This window comes from Balaenoptera physalus, assembly GCF_965194825.1.
Source record: "Balaenoptera physalus genome assembly, chromosome: 6".
Lineage (NCBI taxonomy): Eukaryota > Metazoa > Chordata > Mammalia > Artiodactyla > Balaenopteridae > Balaenoptera > Balaenoptera physalus.
This window is the reverse complement of record NC_138885.1, coordinates 138823901-138840838: the sequence shown is the minus strand read 5'-3', so window position 1 is coordinate 138840838 and position 16938 is coordinate 138823901. Positions and strand designations below refer to the sequence as shown.

The 16938-nt window shown below is 61.4% G+C and overlaps 1 protein-coding gene across 1 annotated transcript; it reads left to right on the top strand.

Annotated features, from left to right (window-relative positions):
- The first annotated feature begins 454 nt into the window (after positions 1-454).
- On the top strand, positions 455-11586 carry PDCD1 (programmed cell death 1). The gene is made up of 5 exons (XM_082465617.1): positions 455-631; positions 6677-7036; positions 7455-7616; positions 8321-8355; positions 8623-11586. Exons 1-5 carry the CDS (start codon positions 556-558, stop codon positions 8851-8853), a joined length of 864 nt encoding a protein of 287 aa, XP_082321743.1. The 5' UTR covers positions 455-555; the 3' UTR covers positions 8854-11586.
- The last annotated feature ends 5352 nt before the right edge of the window (positions 11587-16938 follow it).

Genomic DNA, 16938 nt, shown 5'->3' with positions numbered 1-16938 from the left:
CCCCGGGTAGGACAAGAGGGAAAGGGTCTCAGGTGGGCCTGGAGGAAAGGCCCCAGACCCTCACTGCCCACTGGGGCAGCAGTGTGCCCGCTGCCCACAGCCCGTCGGGTGGCGGGGGCGGGCAGCAGAGGCCTGGCCCAGCAGTGGCAGAGCGCGGTGCTTCAAACACTGTGGCTCCAGGGACCTGAGCCCGGAGAGGGCAGAGGGACGGCTGGGGAAGGGGAGGAGAGAAGACCCTGCACCCCCTCCCAGCGGACCCACAGCCTCCGGAAGAGTCAACAACAAATAAAGAGACAAGAAGTGCCTGGGATGGAGGCACCCCTCCCCCTCCACCTGCCTCTGTCTCTCTGTTTCTCTCTCCCTCTCTCTCATCTGTATCTCTGCGCAGAGCATTTCTCTCCCTCCCACCAACTCCCTGCCCAAGTGGAGGAGGAGGAAGAGGGGGCAGGGGCTTGGGGCGTGGCCCTCCGACCTGACCTGGGACACTTTCCTTTCCTCCTGCACTTCTGCAAGCAGTAGAGGAGACAGCATGCCGGGCGGGCTGGCGCTCCGGGCATGGGGACCCCGCGGGCACTGTGGCCACTCGTCTGGGCCTTGCTGCAGCTGGGCTGGCAGCCAGGATGGCTCCTAGGTATGTGGGTCGGGGCTGGGTGGCGAGGGGTCAGGCTGGGCAAAGACCTCCAGTTCTCAGTCTCTGGCGGGGGGGAGGGGGGAGGTTGGGAACCAGGCCCCTGAGGCCCAGCACGGCCCCTGGCAGGGCGCTGTGTGGCTTTGGGCAGGTGAAGGGCCTTCTCTGGGCTCCGGCTCCTCACCCACTCCCCTCACCTGGTGGTGAGTCCCTTCCTTGCTCATGAGCCGGCAGGAGTATCCCAGCTCTTCCTGGGAGTCCCGAGGGACGGGCAAGCTCATGCCCCTCTCTGTAGGATGAAAGGGCTGGGCCGCCAGAGCCCCAAACCTCGGCCCGCTTGTGTTTTCCTGGGGGGAAGGGACTGACTGGTTCCATGAGGGCACAGGCTGGGTGGCCTGGAGATGTTTCTCTGATTATGTCAAAAGTGTAAGAGCTCCAGTAAAGACCCACCCCGTCGTGGGCCTGGGATGAGCCCCACCTGGGCCTCTGGACGAGATGGCCTGGAGCACAGCGCCCGGGCACATCCAGGAGCGTCCACAGCAGGTTCTGGAGAGGCGCCCTGGCCCCAAGGCCCTCAGTACGGGCTGCCCCCTAGGCAGGCCCGGCAGGCCCGTGGCCAGAGCGGTGGTCAGGGAGAGGCCCCTCCTGGCTGCCCTGCCCTCAGCCACTGCGCCCGGTGCTGGCCTGATGGGAAGGGGTCCCCAGCCAGACCCAGGGCCTGTCCTCTAGACCTCGCTGGGCTCAGGGGTCAAGGGCCCTAGAAGGGCCAAGCCGAGGTGGGGCTGCCCTGACCCCCACTGGCTGCCAGTCCGGGATTCTGTGCCCAGAGGCCCTCAGCTGTCTCGGCCCAGCCGGGCCTGCTCAGCACCTGCTCAGCGCCCAGGTCGCCCTGCTTTTTCCCCTCACCTGGCCTCGCTCTCAGGATGGACGGAGGAAACTCACGGCTGCAGTCAGTGGTCCAAGAGCCTGTGGCCAAAAGGTGCCCCGTGGGGAGGCTTGGGGAGCCCAGGCACGGCGTGGGGGTGGAGACGGGGTGCGTGTCATCCCGGGAGGAGGAACCAAGGCCCCGGGGGTTGGGGGGCGCTGTGACTTACCCTCGGCCGCCCACTCCCCACCTTCTCAAAGCAGGGGAAGATCAAAACGTGAAAGGGGCCAGCCTTCAGTTCCAACTGAAGCCGACACTGGTGAGCTTTGTGCCCTCAGGCAGGTCCCTTAACCTCTCTGAGCTGCGGTTTTCCCCCCTGCAGTTTGGTGATAATAATGCCTGCTTTATAGCGTCATGAGAATTCGATCTTATAAGAACTGTCTGGCCCAGCCTATGACACATTTTTTTAAGTCAGATATGTGTTATTTTTGTCAACTTACAGACTTGAAAAATATTTGAAAGATACAGAAAAGTTACAAAAACACAGCAGTGAACACCCTCACCCAGAGTCTCCGATTGGTAACCCTGGCACACTGGCTTTCTGTGTTAGTTGGCTGGGGCTTCGGTAACAAATGCCCCACACTGGGCGGGCGGCTGGAACCACAGAAGCTTATGGGCCGGCAGTTCTGGAAGCTGGAAGTCGGACCTCGGTGTCGCGGGGTCCCTTCCTCCCGAGGCTGTGAGCGAGAGGTGGTTCCAGGCCCCTCCCAGCTGCGGGCGGTGGTGGCGATGCTTGGTGTCCCTCGGCCTGTGGACACGTCACCCCAGCTCTGCTCCGTGTCACACGGCGTCCTCCCGTGTGCAGGGCTGTCCACGTGTCCCCTTTTCCCCAGTAAGGACACGGTCATGTCGGCTTAGGGGCCACCAACCCCACACCTCATCTCAACGGATCACATCAGCAAAGACCCTGTTTCCAATAAGGTCACATTGCAGGGTGCTGCCGAACGCGGGGATTTGGGGGCCGGTGCAGCCCACAGCCCTCTCCATCCGCGCACCGCTGGTCACCTAAGCGTTAGTCACAGACTCTCCTAACGCCCGGGACGGTGGCTGATGCAGTCCCATAGATCAGATGCCCTGGCGTCCCGAGCCTGCCCTCTGGCTGGACTCCTTCCCTGATGGAGCCGAGTCCAGAACCTCGGCTTCATCTGGACGCCACTGTCCTCAGCTTCCTCTGACCTACAGCAGGCATTTTTGTTTGTTTGTTTGATTTTAATCAAACCTCAATTTTATTTTGGATATGGAAATCCTTAGAATTAGGACTTTTTGAGGTGTAATCGGCATAGCATTATATTAGTTTCAGGTATACAGTGTATTTGTATTTGTATATATTCCAAAATGATCACCACGATAAGCCCAACTAATATCATCACCATATACAGTTACCAGATTTTTTTCTTGTGAAAAGAACTGTCAAGATCCACTTTCCTAGCTACTTTCAAATACGCAACACAGAATTATTAACTCTAGTCACCATGCCGCACATCACACCCCAAGGACTTACTTATTTTATACCTGGAAGTTTGTACCTTTTGACCACCTTCACCCATTTCCCCAGCCCCTACCTCTGGAAACTGCCGATCTGTTTTCTATATCCATGAGCTGAGTTTTTGTCTTGTTTTGTTTTTTGGGCTTTTTTTAGATTCCACATATAAGTGAAATCATACGGTATTTGTCTTTCTCTGCCTGACTTACTTCACTAAGTATAATATTCCCTAGGTCCATCCAAGCTGTCTCAAGTGGCAAGATTTCATTCTTTTTTATGGCTGAGTAGTATTCCATTGTATATACACCACATCTTCTTTATCCATTCCTCTGTCGATGGGCACTGAGGTTGCTTCCATAGCTTGGCAATTGTAAATAGTGCTGCAGTGAACATTGGGGTGTATATATCTTTTAAGTTCGTGTTTTCATTTTTTTCAGATAAATACTAAGAAGTGAAATTGCTGGATCACATGGTAGTTCTATGTTTAGTTTTTAAGGAACCTCCATACTGTTCCAACAGCGGCTGTGTCAGTTTCCATTCCCTTTTCTCCACATCCTCTTCACCACTTGTTATCTCTAGACTTCTTGACGATGCCATTCTGATGGGTGTGAGGTGATACCTCATTGTGGTTTTTACTTGCATTTCCCTGATGATTAGTGACATTGAGCATCTATCTTTTCATGTGTCTGTTGGCCGTCAGCATGCCTTCTTTGGAAAAATGTCTCTGTGGGTCCTCTGCCCACTTTTTAATCAGATTCTTTTTTTGCTATTAAGTTGTAAGAGTTTTTTATATACTTTGGATATCAACCCCTTATCAGATATATGATTTGCAAGTATTTTCTCCCATTCACTATGCTGCCTTTTCATGGTGTCCTTTTTTGATGGTGTCCTTTGCTGTGCAGAAGCTTTTTACCTTGATGTAGCCCCACCTGTCTACTTCTGCTTTTGTTGCTGGTGCTGGCATTCCTGAAGGAGCCAGGCCAGGTGTGCAAGCACCTGCCACCTGGGTGTGTCTGTTGTTTGTTTGTGGGAGGTCATAGACATGATGGTCCTTCTTGGGGCACCCATCGGAGACCCCACGACGGGGTCGCTCCCTCTGGGTCCACTGCAAAGTATTGGGGGAAGGTGCTCTTTTCCCTTCAGGATGAATCAGAGACCCGAGGTAGGGACCCAGCAGTCCGCTGGGCAATGCTTTCAGCACCCACTGACGGGTGTTGCCTAAATCAGGTGTTAGATGGTAGTTGTGAAATGTGGTCTCTGAGGCCACCCTGAGCCCGTGCCAGGCCTCCCTCCATGGGAGCCCCGGGCTGGTGCCACCTCGACACTCACACTCCATCCCACACTCAGGCACCCCCCCAGGGTCTCTCCCTCCCGACCCTGCTGGGGCTCAGCGGCTCTCTCCCCAACCCACTCCTCAAACAGAAAAACAGGCCTGGAGACCCCTCACTGACATTCCATTATTACATAAATAGACAACATTTAAATTTTCAATTACTCAAACAACATAAGAAAAGATTCATAGACATTCATACTGCAGGGATAAAGCGAGTGGGACTGGGGAGGAAGCTCTGCTATCAGCCTCCCAGGCCAAGGCTGATGTAAAGGGATGCATGTGTCCCAGGCCGGCCCCCCAGCAGCTGCATCCAGCCCCTGCCTCTGCCCACACTGTGAGGATCCAGGGGGGGTGGGGGCGCGGGACAGGCATCCCGGTAGGGCTGTGCTGGGGGAGGGGTCTGAGGGGCAGCAGGGAGGCCATGGGGTCCAGAGGGAGCAGGGCCTGGAGAGCCCCTGGGAGGGACCTGGAGTTCCCAGGGCCTGAGCGGGACGGGGAGGCCGTGTAGAGAACCCGGCCAGGGACCCAGGCAGCCCAGGGTCCCAGCTGCTCAGGTCCAGATTCTGTGAGAGTCCCCACAAAGAGCAAGCAGGTAGACAAGAGACTCAAATGGCCACCAGTTCAGGCTGGCGGATGGGGGTGATGGTGAGGGCCTGCACTGAAGACGAGCAGGGCCGCCGTCCACGCAGGGCTCGTCAGCGAAGGTCCCCGCAGGCGCTCATGGGGGCCCTGCTGGAGGGGCCTGTGCAGGAAGGGGGGCTCCCCAGGGGGCTCACTCGAGGCCTTGGCAGGTGGGAAAGGGGCAGTGGCGTGGACACAGGACGGGTGGGAGCACAGTCTGGGGGGCACCACCCAGAACAGGGGCTCCTGGGGTACCTGTGAGGTGTCCTGGGTTTCCGGACCCAGACGTGGGCTCGCTGCAGGTGGGAGCCCGGGGGTGGGGGGCGCCCAAGGGCCTTGTGCAGAGCAGGGCTCTCGGATCCAGTGCACCATCGCCACCACGCGACTTTGACCAAATCTGTGTCCAGCTTGTACCGAAGCGGCGGCAGGGCGGTGGCGGGGGAGCAGAGGCGGGCCCCGCGGGGCCGTGGGCCTGGCTGAGAGGGGAGGCCCGGCCGCCCTCAGGCCTCCTCGGCCTTCCCGCTGCCCCCGCCCCTCTTTGCCAGTGGGACGGGCCCTCCACAGAGATGCGAGGACAACCGCCCACCCTGCACAGAGCTGCCCCTCCACAGGGGCCGGGGGATCCCCCCGCCTGGAGGAGCGGGCAGGGGGCTGAGGGGAGCTGGCCGCAGACCCGGAGCTGGGTCTGGGGGGGGCAGCCTCAGGCCTGCCGCTGTGTGCAAATCAGGGGCCACTGCGCAAGCTCCCAGCATGAGCCGTCTGCAGGGGCTAAAGCACCGAGTGTGGGTTTGGCCACGTGTGGGTCCCACCCGGGGCCCCTCCCTGCGACACGGGTCATCACGTCAGCCTGGACTCCGTGTGGGGTGCGGCCGGGCATCTCCTGGGAGGGGCTGCCCCTCCCCCCACCCCCCAGCCAGCGGGCTGGGTGTGAGGGCGTGCACACCCATGCGTGCGCGTGCCAGCGTGAGCTGCGTGTGTGTGTCGGCGAGGTGGGCCCCTGCACGTGGCGGGGCGTCCCCAGGTGGGGCCTGGCAGGCGACGGCTGGCCTTGTTTGGGGGCCTGCAGGCAGAGCCCAGGCTCGTCCACGCGAGGGGCGACGGCCCGGCTGGCCTCTGAGCACCAGTCCCCAGTCGTGGCAGAAGACACGGAGGGCCTCCTGCTGCCCAGTCAGCAGAGCCCACGGGGGGAGCGGAGGGGGGGCTCCCAGCTCCGAGCTGGTCCTGAGATGGAGCCTGCCGGGGCTGGGTTCTCCGTGGGACGCCCCCACCAGCCCAGCCCGGCCTCCCGGTTACCCTCCCCCTCCCCCAGCGCAGAGCAGGCAGGACCAGTATGCCGGGTCTGGGAGCGTGGGGGTCAGGCCTGCGGGGACCGGCAACTGGGACTCAAGGAGGCAGGGGGTGAAGGCCCTTAAACCACCACGCGGGGGAGAAGCGAGGGCCTGGAGGTCAGAGCCAGATCGCAGCCCTGGCCCCAGGCCTCAGTAGCGTCAAAGGACAAAGTCCCACCACGGAGTGGCCCGCGAGAGGTGAGCACCGCGTCCCTGGGGGCGTGCAAGGCTCCGTGGCAGAAGCCCTGCACAAGCTTCCCATCGGACGGGCCTTGGGAAAGTGGGAGGGGAGGGTCTGGTGGGCTGTCCCCATACCCCTTCCGCACGCCCGCCCACCGCTCCTCTCTCCACCCCTCAGATGCCCCCAGCAGGCCCTGGAGCCCCCTCACCTTCTCCCCGGCCCGGCTCACTGTGCCCGAGGGGGCGAACGCCACCTTCACCTGCAGCTTCTCCAGCAAGCCCGAGCACTTCGTCCTCAACTGGTACCGCATGAGCCCCAGCAACCAGACGGACAAGCTGGCCGCCTTCCCCGAGGACCGCAGCCAGCCTGGCCGGGACCGGCGTTTCCACGTCACGCCGCTGCCCGGCGGGCGACGCTTCCACATGAGCATCATGGCCGCCCAGCGCAATGACAGCGGCGTCTACTTCTGTGGGGCCATCTACCTGCCCCCCAAGACGCAGATCAACGAGAGCCGGCCTGCGGAGCTCACGGTGACAGGTGCGGGCGTCGGAGACCCGAGCGCAGGGGGGGGGGCCCCGAGGGCTGGGGTGGGACCCCGAAGGCTGGGGTGGGCCCCCGAGGGCTGGGGTGAGCAGGGCAGGGTCTGGGCAGCCAGCAGGAGCAGCCTCAGCCATGGGGCATAGTGGGCAGGGGTTGCCCGGCTCCGTTCCAGGGCTCTGTCCCACACCCAGGACCACGGCGACCCATGGCGCTGGCTCTCCATGACTGGAAGCACCCCCAGACCCACTTGTCCTTGAGGGAGGGGGCCGGTGGCGGGCGCCTCTCAGGATGAGCTCGTGCTCGGAAGCTCTGCCGGGGTGCAGGCCTGGGCGAGACTGGTCAGTGCAGGTCTAGGACTGGCAGAGGGCAGGGCCCTGGGTCCCCGGCTCTGACTCCTGTCCTGTTGCCCCTGCAGAGGGAGTCCTGGAGCTGCCCACAGAGCGCCCCAGCCCCCCACCCAGGCCCGAAGGCCAGTTGCAGGGCCTGGTCACCGGCATCACAAGCGCCCTGCTGGGGGTTCTGCTGCTGCTGCTGCTGACCTGGGTCCTGGCGGCCGTCTTCCTCTGGGCCACTCGAGGTAATGCCCCGCCGGTCCCCACAGGCGCAGTCCACAGTCTCCCTCCCTTCACCCCTCCCCTACTCCTACCCTCTCCGCGTCCCCCCACAAGGAGGAGCCAGACTGGGCTTCCCAGGGTCTGGGGTCCCCTCACAACCCCAGCAGTGCCCCTCCCCTGTGCCTGCTCTCAGGAGGGGTCTGAGGGAGGGGAGTGGGGAGGGCAGCCCCCCGCAAGGCTGAGTCACCCCAGGCTGCAGGACACTGAAAGCTCTTCTAACCGCTGGGCGCCCGAGGTGACAGCCACAGCCACTGCAGGCCTGGAGCCCCCGGCTCCGCCCCACCGCCTGGAGACCGCTGAGGACACGCCACCCGCTGAGCGGGGTAGGGGTGCAGCCCAGCTGACAGCAGAGCCCCTGTGGGAGGTCATCTCTCCAGGGAATCGCTCTTCCCGCCCTCAAATATTTTTGAGAACGTGCGGGGATCATTGATGATGCGCCCGCTGTGTGCGCTGCGGCAGCCGAGCGGGCACTGGGCGCGGGGCTGGGCCGCATGTGAGGCCTGGAAGCCAGGCGGGCCTCTGGGGCCCAGACAACCCAGGTCCCAACCGGACCCTCAGGAGGCGAGCGGGGCGGGCGGCGAGCCTGGTGCCCTTCCCAGGGACCCCTGAGACCCCACGCCACGACAGCAGGGCCTCGGGGCTCCCTGACTCGTGTGCTTCTCTGCAGAGGGCTGCGCGCGCAGGAGCGAAGACCAGCCTCCGGTGAGCGTCCTTCCCTTGGCGGTGCCGTCGCCGCGGCCGCACCTCCCTGGGGGGCGGGGGCGACTGCCCGGGGTGGGCGGCCTCAGAGCAGCCACGCCCCTCGCCCGCCACCAATGCGTGTGTCCGAGGTTGGGTGGCCAGCCCTGCCCTGCTGTGCGCGCGCGTGCGAGTGTGGGTGTGTGTGTGTGTGTGTGTGTGTGTGTGCGCGCGTGCACGTGTCAGCCCCTCGGAGACCGACGAGCCGTCCCTCCCTCTCTCCCCAAGAAGGAGGGCTCCCCCGCCGGGCCTGCGTGCACCGTGGACTACGGGGAGCTGGACTTCCAGTGGCGAGAGGAGACCCCGGATCCCCCGGCCCCCTGTGTCCCTGAGCAGACCGAGTACGCCACCATCGTCTTCCCGGGCAGGCCGGGCTCCCCAGGCCGCAGGGCTTCCGCAGACAGCCCGCAGGGGCCCCGGCCTCTGAGGACTGAGGACGGACACTGCTCCTGGCCCCTCTGACCGCCTTCCCTGGCTGGCCCGAGTCCTTCAGACCCTCCACCAAGAGCCGGGGTGGACAGTTTCCCTGGAAGAGCACAGAGTGGTAGGGCCGCCCAGGAGGTGACCGCCTGTCCAAGGGTGACCGCGCCCACCCCTGCCAGCACCTGCCAGCCCTGCCCGGCTCTATGGGCAGGGGAAGGAGCCTCACCCCGGACTCCAGACCCAGTCTCAGGCTGAGCTGGCCAAAGCCTCCCTCCTACACACGCCAGCTGCCTCCCAGGAGGGCCTGGTGCCTGGACGTAGGGGCCCGCGGGTCCTGGTTGGAGACTCCGCCTTGGAGCAGGCCTGGTAGGTCCAGCACGGATCCCCCGAGGGGCACACGGGGAAATGCACAAGGTCAGGGCTCCCCTGGGGCCTCGTGCTCCCCCAGGCCTGGAAGAGAGCTCCTGGCGGTGGTGGGGCTCCTCCACCCTCACGTGTGCCCAGGCCCGTCATGCAGCCCAGGAAACAGGCAATGAAGGGAGCTGGCGGAGCTGGAGTCACCCCGCCGAGGCCATCCTGGGGGCCCTGGTGTCCACCGTGTATCCCCACTTCTCCTTGGCGCCCATTCACGGTGCTACTTAAAGGGGCCTCCGCCGGGCTCCCTCCAGGGCAGTGGGGCAGGTGCGGGGCCCCCTCAGCAGGGACCCCTCCGACGGAGCCGCCACTCCCCGTGGCCTCCACACACACGTCCGGGGCAGCGTGGCCGGGGCAGCGTGGCCGGGGCAGCTGGGTGTGGGGGACTCGGAGGCACGTGTCCCATCTAGGGGTCCACACACACTTCCTTGCTCTGTTACACTGTAATTAAAGAGTGATGAAAGCTCTAAGAAAGGCGCCGAGTTTTCCTCCTCACTCGTTGGACACCGGCCTGAGGAAGGAGGACGCACCAGCCTGCCCGGCCCGGCCCTCCAAGGCCCCTCCTCTCCGTCCCCACCACACTCACGCCCACAGCCTGAAACCCCTCTGACTTCAGGGGGCCACCGGGCACCGCCCCCCCAGAAGCCCTTTCCAGGCTCCACGCCCCCGGGTCCTGTAGCCCCCTGCCCCCGAACCTGGCACAGGATGTCCCCAACTGAGCAGCTGTGCCTGAATGTGCTGCCCCAGCCCCACGTGTCCCCACACCAGGCCGGCGAGGGGATGGAGCGGGTAGGCGAGCAAGTGGGCTGCCGCATGCTGTGAGTGAGCAGGTGCCAGGCTGCTGGGGGGCTGGCATCTGCGGGGAAACCCAGTCCCCTCCCCTCTGCAAACTGGAAGATGGTTCAGTCCCCCAGGGAGGGGACGCACTGCCACCACGCAGGTCATCGGCTCTTGTCCCTGACTACCATGACAGACACCCCCAACCTTGCCCCCCACAGCGAGCCTCGCCCAAACCCGCAGGTGCCAGGAGCACAGCGGCCCCCACCAGCTCCTCAGCCCTTGAGCCCACACCCTGTGCCTGCCATCCTGGAGACTGTCCCAGGCAGAGGGAGAGTCACCGGGTCTGGGGCACTGGAGGGAACACTGCTGGTGAATCTTGCAGACGACGCGGGCTTTTGTGCCTGGAAAACCCAGGAGGGTCTGCGGGGAAACTGCTACAGCAACAGGAAAATCTAGTCCAGGAGCAGCTGTAAAATTAACATCCAGAAATAAATGGCTTCCGTACATCCAACGGTGACCACTTAGAAGAAAAAGTGATAGCGAATATTCCGCCTATGACAGCAACAGAAAAGATTGCGTGTCCAAGACGTAGATTTAGTGAGAAAAGCACGAACCCACAGCAGGAGAGCAGAGCACAGGCGTGGCCTGATGTTCTGGGGCGGATGCCTCGAGCCATCGACACGTCAGTTCTTCCTAATTCTACAAATGTAATACAATTCCAGTAAAAACCCACATTTCTGCAACCGTAAAGTTCATCTGGAAAAATAAACAGGCAAGTAACAGCCAAGAAAGCCAGGAAAGGAAAGTGAAAGAAGAGCAGCTTTATCAGATCTAATACTGATGATCATTAAAACAGTGGCGTTAGCACATGAAAAGGCAGGAATAGAGCCAATGAGTGGGGAACCATAGACTTTTCCTAGGTGGTGCTGGGACAGCACAGCTATTTGGAAAGTAGAGTGTAGTAAGGTAGACACGTCCCTCCTACCCTGTGCTTGCATCGATCCCAACCCTATGAGACACAGGAGAAAAACCTACCAGAACTTCACAGGGAGGGCAGGGATGCCGGCTCACCCTAGGTGCCATGGAAGAGAAGATGGGGAAATTCAACTGTGTAAATTGGGGAAAACCCTGTAGCACAGCAGAAACATCAGCACGAGCAGACTGGAGAAAGTATTTGCAATATCGCGCAGAAGGCCAATGCTCCAATTAGAGAAAGGTCTAAAATCGGGGAGACAGCAAGGTCAAAGTTGCAATGGAAAAGCGAGCCAGAGAAATGACGGACTGTTCACGCACATGCCTCCCACATGTTATATGTACACATATGCACACATATCCCTTAAACAGGGAAAGGATGCTTATTTTCACTCAAAATAAGGAAACTGCAGATCACAGCCACACCTATTCACCGGCCATCTCGGAAAGCTTGACCACACCCTGGGCAAGGATGCTGGAAGCGGCTGCTTAGCAGTTAGCGGAGCATTTGCCCTTCACTCCTGAGCCCCACCTGTGCAACAGCTCCCGGGGAGACTGGCAGAAACCGGGAGCACGCGGGGTTCCCTGTGCTGGACCTGATGGCCGAAGGCGGGGAGGCCCCGGGGCGGCAGGAGCAGGGGCCCCGCCTGGACTCTGGGTGAACTGGCTCCCGGGCGGCCGCCAGCCCTCAGGTGTGTGCAGAAGGGATGGACACACTTGGCCCCGGAGCACGGAACCAGGTTGGGGTGCGGTCAAAAGACAAGGGGACAATCTGAGCATCAAAACTGCCAAAATTAACATGAAAAATCTAATTGATTCACACACTCTGAGCAAGTTTAAAAGACCACGAGCTCATATTGATACTGGAAAAAAATTTTTTAAGATGAAAGAGCAGGGAGGGAAGGAAGTGGCCTCGGGTGTGCTGGCAGTGCCGGCCGCCCGCCCTGGCAGCCGCACTCAGATAAGAAGTGAGACCGAGAGCGACACTCAGCACTTTGCATCCGCCTTCCCGTAAGGCGGCCCCTGCCACCTGCCGCCTGCCGCCTGCCGCCACTCACTTTTTCCGCTCCCCTGCTCTGCCCCAGCCGCGTGTGTCACCGGCCTGGCGGGGCGTCGCGCCCACCTCCCGCCCACACCCGCTCCAGCGGGTCAGTCCCTGCATCAGCGTCTGTGCATCTCACGGACCCACAGCGTCCGGGAGTGGGGAGAGGGGGAGGGCGGGTCTCAGGGCTCCCTGCTCCCAGCCTGAGACCCCGGCAGCCCACCAGGTTCCAGGTGCTACCTAGCCGAGCCCCACCCTGGCAGCCCCTCTGCCCAGCAGGACACCCCCTCGGGCCACCTGTGCCCTCCCTGTCCCCAGCTGCTGTGCTGGGAAGTGGGGGTGGCCGGACACCTCACCATAGGAGTCCGAGGTCCCACAAGGCCTGCGGGACGGGCGGGCGCTGTGGCCAAGGCCTCCTGGCAGCAGAGGGGCTAAGGTCTCAAAGGGAACCCAGCCTTGGGAACAGGGAAGCGAGGCTGTCGTGCGGCACCTGGGCTCTCAGCCCTTGTGGGTTGGTGGTCTGACGTGCACGGTTGCCCCTATGGTCTGAGTGAGGTTCCTGAGTGTTTGGAGACTTCAGAATGTGGGGATCCCCCTGAGAGTGACCAAGGCGGTGCGGGGGACCCTTCCCGGGGGTCCTGTACCTCGACCCGGTCGGGCTGCCCCATCCGCTGGGGGGAGCCTGTGTTCCTGGCTCCCGAGCCCACTGACTTGGGTGGGCAGGGGTGGCGGTGTCCCCACAGCCCTCGCCTCCTGCAGTTTGCGGTGCCCTGCGCTCGCCGCAGGTCAGGGCCGCCTCTGAGAGCCACTTTAGGGGAAAGATGTGTCACCGCCCCGCAGCCCTGCGTCTCAGGCCCCGTTATCTGAGCTTCACAAGGCGCTCGGCTGCTGGGCCCTCGGGTGGGAAGAGGCTCTGGGCCAAGGCACCCACACGTCCAGGCAGACGGCGCCCAGCCTCACATCCGCCCCGAGGGGCGCCGGCCCCCGGTGGCCTGCCCAGTGGGCACCGAGCCACATCCAACACCCCCCAGCTGCTTTGACTTCTCCCAGCCAGGGGTCCCAGTGGGGGTCGTAGCTCCTCTAGATTCAGCTCCTGTTGGTCCTTCGGGCAAAATGGGGCTGGTCCAAGGGCACGGCCTGAGGGCAGGGCCTGGGGGGCGGGGCCTCAGACACACGTGCACCAGCATCCCACCGACCCGCGGCGGCAAAATCCATGATAATTTTTTGTTTTTATGTTTTTATCTCAGTCTGAGTTCTGAAAACATACTATCAAATTCCATTACTCAGCCATTTAGAACATTAACTAATTAATTTTAAAAATTCTGTCCACCCACATTCATAGCAGCGTCATTCACAGTAGCCACAAGACGGAAGCAACCCACGTCCATCAACTGACGAAGGATAAACAGAATGTGGTCCGTCCACATGACAGAATATTACTCAGCCTCAAAAGGAAGGGAATTCTGAGCCACGCTACACTGCGAATGAGCCGTGAGGACACGACGCTCAGTGCAGGCAGCCAGACGCAGGGGGTGGACACCTATGAGTCCCTTATGTGAGGCACTCAGGTAGCCAAATCATAAAGACAGAAGGTAGAAGGGAGGGTGCCAACAGCTGGGGACGAGGGGGTGGGAAGTTCATGTTTAGTGGCGACAGGGTCAGTTTAGGAAGATGAACATGGGGCTGGGGTAGAGAATGGTCATTGCCACGGCTGTGGCAAGTCAGAGGCTGGAGAGCCGGGCGAGCCGGTGCTGCAGCTGGGATCTGAGCTGTCAAGGGCAGAATCCCCTCTTCCTCGGGGAAGCTCACTCTTTTCTCATAGGGCCTTCAACTGGCTGGAGGAGGCCCCCACGTTATAAAGGATACCTGTGCTTTCCTCAGAGTCTGCGGATTTAAATGTTAATCTCATCTAAAAATAGCTCTGTGGGCAGCCTCCCTCCTTCCCACCTTCCAAACACTCTTCAGAGACGGCACAGGGTTTGCAGACTAAAGAAGACTACGGCCCCGCCCCACCCCACGTTCATCACGGTTTTATTCTCGGTGCCGCTCTGAGCGCACAGAACCTCTCCCTTCTTCCCTGTTACAGACACTGCCCGGAAAGGACCCCGGCCTCCCCTGGCACGGTGGTGGGGAGTTCCCACGGCGGGAACCTGCAGAGCCCTGCGTTCTGTCAAGGAGGAGAAGGAGGTGAGCAGGCTCGGCGGGAAGGCTCAGACCCCGCTGCGGCCGCGACGCTCACGCTCCCCTCCCCTGCGGGTCCACGCCCGCAGTGCAAGCACAAGCTCACGGTCACCGGGAAAGTGGGCCACACCAGACCACAGCGACGAGCCTCATCCGCAGGGCACGCAGCCCGGCCAAGCACTGCTGCACTCGGGCGGTCAGCTGCAGGACCACAGTCATGCGACTATTTCACCCTGGTGCAAAGGGAAACACGTCCATGTATGTTCCCATTTATTTCCTCTTGTATGAACCTTGGGAGGGGAGCGGGCTGCTGTCACCTTTAGGGGCAGAACGGGGACGGCTGAGACTCTGGGTTGACTAATTAAAACGAGCACTTGTGGCCACTGAAATTGTTTTAATGACACACAGCGGAAAACATTCAAAAGACTCAATGTGGGAGCCACCAAATGGACTGCAAGCTGGTCTCTACCCCGAACTGTGGGATCAGCACAGTCCGCTGAGCCTCAACTTCCACATCTGGAAAATGGACATAATACCTGCTTCACAGGGGCTTTGATTTATTAAAGGGACTGGAGTGCACAAAGCATGTGACACACAGGAGACCTTCTGTGAGTGTCTTATCCTTTCCCTTCTGTGCACACACAGAAACGGAGCACAGTACTGAAGCCGAGAGAGGGACGGAGGAGAGAGACAGCGCGGAGGAGGGAGGGAGGGAGACCCAGAGAGACAGAGACAGAGAGACAGAGACAGACAGAGACAGAGACAGGTGGGGGAGGGAGGGAGGGAGGGAGACCCAGAGAGACAGAGACAGAGAGACAGAGACAGACAGAGACAGAGACAGGTGGGGGAGGGAGGGAGGGAGGGAGGGAAAGCCAGAGAGAGAGAGACAGACAGACAGAAAAACAGAGACAGAGACAGAGAGACATGGGGGGAGGGAGGGAGGGAAAGCTAGAGAGACAGAGAGAGACAGAGAGACATAAAGACAGAGACAGAGACAGACAGAGAGACAGAGACAGAGAAGGAGGGAGGCAATGACTGCAGCCAATCAGTCACAGCAAAGACAGAATTAGTGAGTTGGAAGAAAAGAGTGAAGCACAGAGACAGAAAATGATGAAAAACACACAGAAGAGAGTAAGAAGCATCCAGTGAGAAGGGTAGCGTTCAGGAACTTGGGTCCCAGAAACTCTGGAGTGGGATTAGGTAGCCAGTGTCGCCTGTTGGTGTCTCCCGCGGCCACTGGAACAAACTTGCTTACAGCAGCACAAACTCATCCCCCTTCAGCTCTGAAATGGGTCTCACTGGGCTAAAGTCACAGTGTCCACAGGGCAGGTTCCTTTTGGAGGCCCCGGGGGAGAATCCGCTTGCTGCCTTTTCCAGATTCCAGGGGTCACTGCATCCCTTGGCTCCAGGCCCCTCACCCATCTTCAAGCCCAGCATCGTAACACCTGCTCTCCCCTCTGACCCTCTGTCCCCCTTCTAAGTGCCAGCCCACCCAGATAACCCAGGACAGTCCCCCATCACAAGACCCTTAACTTAATCACGGCTGCGAGGTCCCTTTCTCACGAAGATCACACACTCACAGGTTCCGGGGGTTAGGACGCTGACACCTTTGGGAGCCTGTATTCTGTCTACCAGACATCACGTCTGTTTCACATTTCCTTGGAGGTCCTGCCGGTCCAGTAAAACAAGGAAAGGAAACAAAAGGAACAGCATTGGAGAGGATACAACGCAACGGGCAGTCTGCACTAGAACCCCCAGCAAGGCCCGACCCGGCCTGGGGACAGCACCACAGGCGCATGACAGAGCCTGGGGATATGCCCAGGGGCTGGTCCATCAAGTTGGAACCGAGGAAGGAAGGAAGAGGCTGGGAGAGCACAGGGCCATCCCAGAGGGCCTGGGGGGTCAGATCAGCCTGGGGGGCAGTGGGAGGAGGGGGCAGAGGAGCAGCTCCTGTGGGGTCAGGCTGGGCCGCTCTGAGGACCAGTGGCCCCGGAGGCTAGACAGCTGGGCACTGCTCGAGGTACAGTCACCCAGGACCAGGGAAGCCAGGGCCACAGGCCCCAGCAAGGTTGAGCCCTGCAGGCCAGCAGCTGGATCCAGGCCCAGAGAGCGGGGAGGGCCATCCCTAGCTCAGCTGCCCCCTACAGCAGCAAGCACCAGGGGCCCTGAGCCCTCGGGGACCAGCCAGAGCAGGTGCAGGTGGCGACAGGCCTCGGGGGTGGGTGAGGACCGTTTTAGGAGGGGGCCCGAGCTGCCCTGAGCCCAGGGACTCTCCCCACAGCCTCCCTCCCTGCCCGGGGGTGGGTCACACCTGGGGAAGCCCTAACCCAGAGCCCGCAGCCGCGGCCTAGACCACGAGGAGCCAGGATGGGGCCCCCCGAGGAAACCACAGCTGTGGGATGGACCCAGCCACCGAAGGGCAGCTCTGCTCACTTGGGAGACCTCACTCCACAGCTGGCCTGCGTGGGGCGCTCGACGGAGGGGACTCACCGGCCCGCTGGGCGCCCCGTGGCGGGAGAAGCCTGCCCAGGATGCAGGTGCAGGAGTGGGAGGCTGGCCGCCTGCCTGCCGTGCCAGCCAGGACTCGAGCCGCTGTCACGGCCCCCACACAGGGGCAGCCGGGAGCTGCCCTGGCTGGCGCTCTCCCTCCCCCAGGTAGGACAGCAGCGCTTTCCCGAAGTTCCACAAACAGGGCAGCCTGAGTAACAGGTGTTTGTCCCCTCCCGGTTCTGGAG

What these genes read in the sequence shown, in the direction of transcription:
- PDCD1 (XM_082465617.1), top strand. Translation starts at nt 556, where the DNA reads ATGGGGACCCCGCGGGCACTGTGGCCACTCGTCTGGGCCTTGCTGCAG. An exon ending in CTTCCTCTGGGCCACTCGAG is followed by an intron (nt 7,617 to 8,320) that starts GTAATGCCCCGC and finishes GCTTCTCTGCAG; the next exon opens with AGGGCTGCGCGCGCAGGAGC. An exon ending in GGAGCGAAGACCAGCCTCCG is followed by an intron (nt 8,356 to 8,622) that starts GTGAGCGTCCTT and finishes CTCCCCAAGAAG; the next exon opens with GAGGGCTCCCCCGCCGGGCC.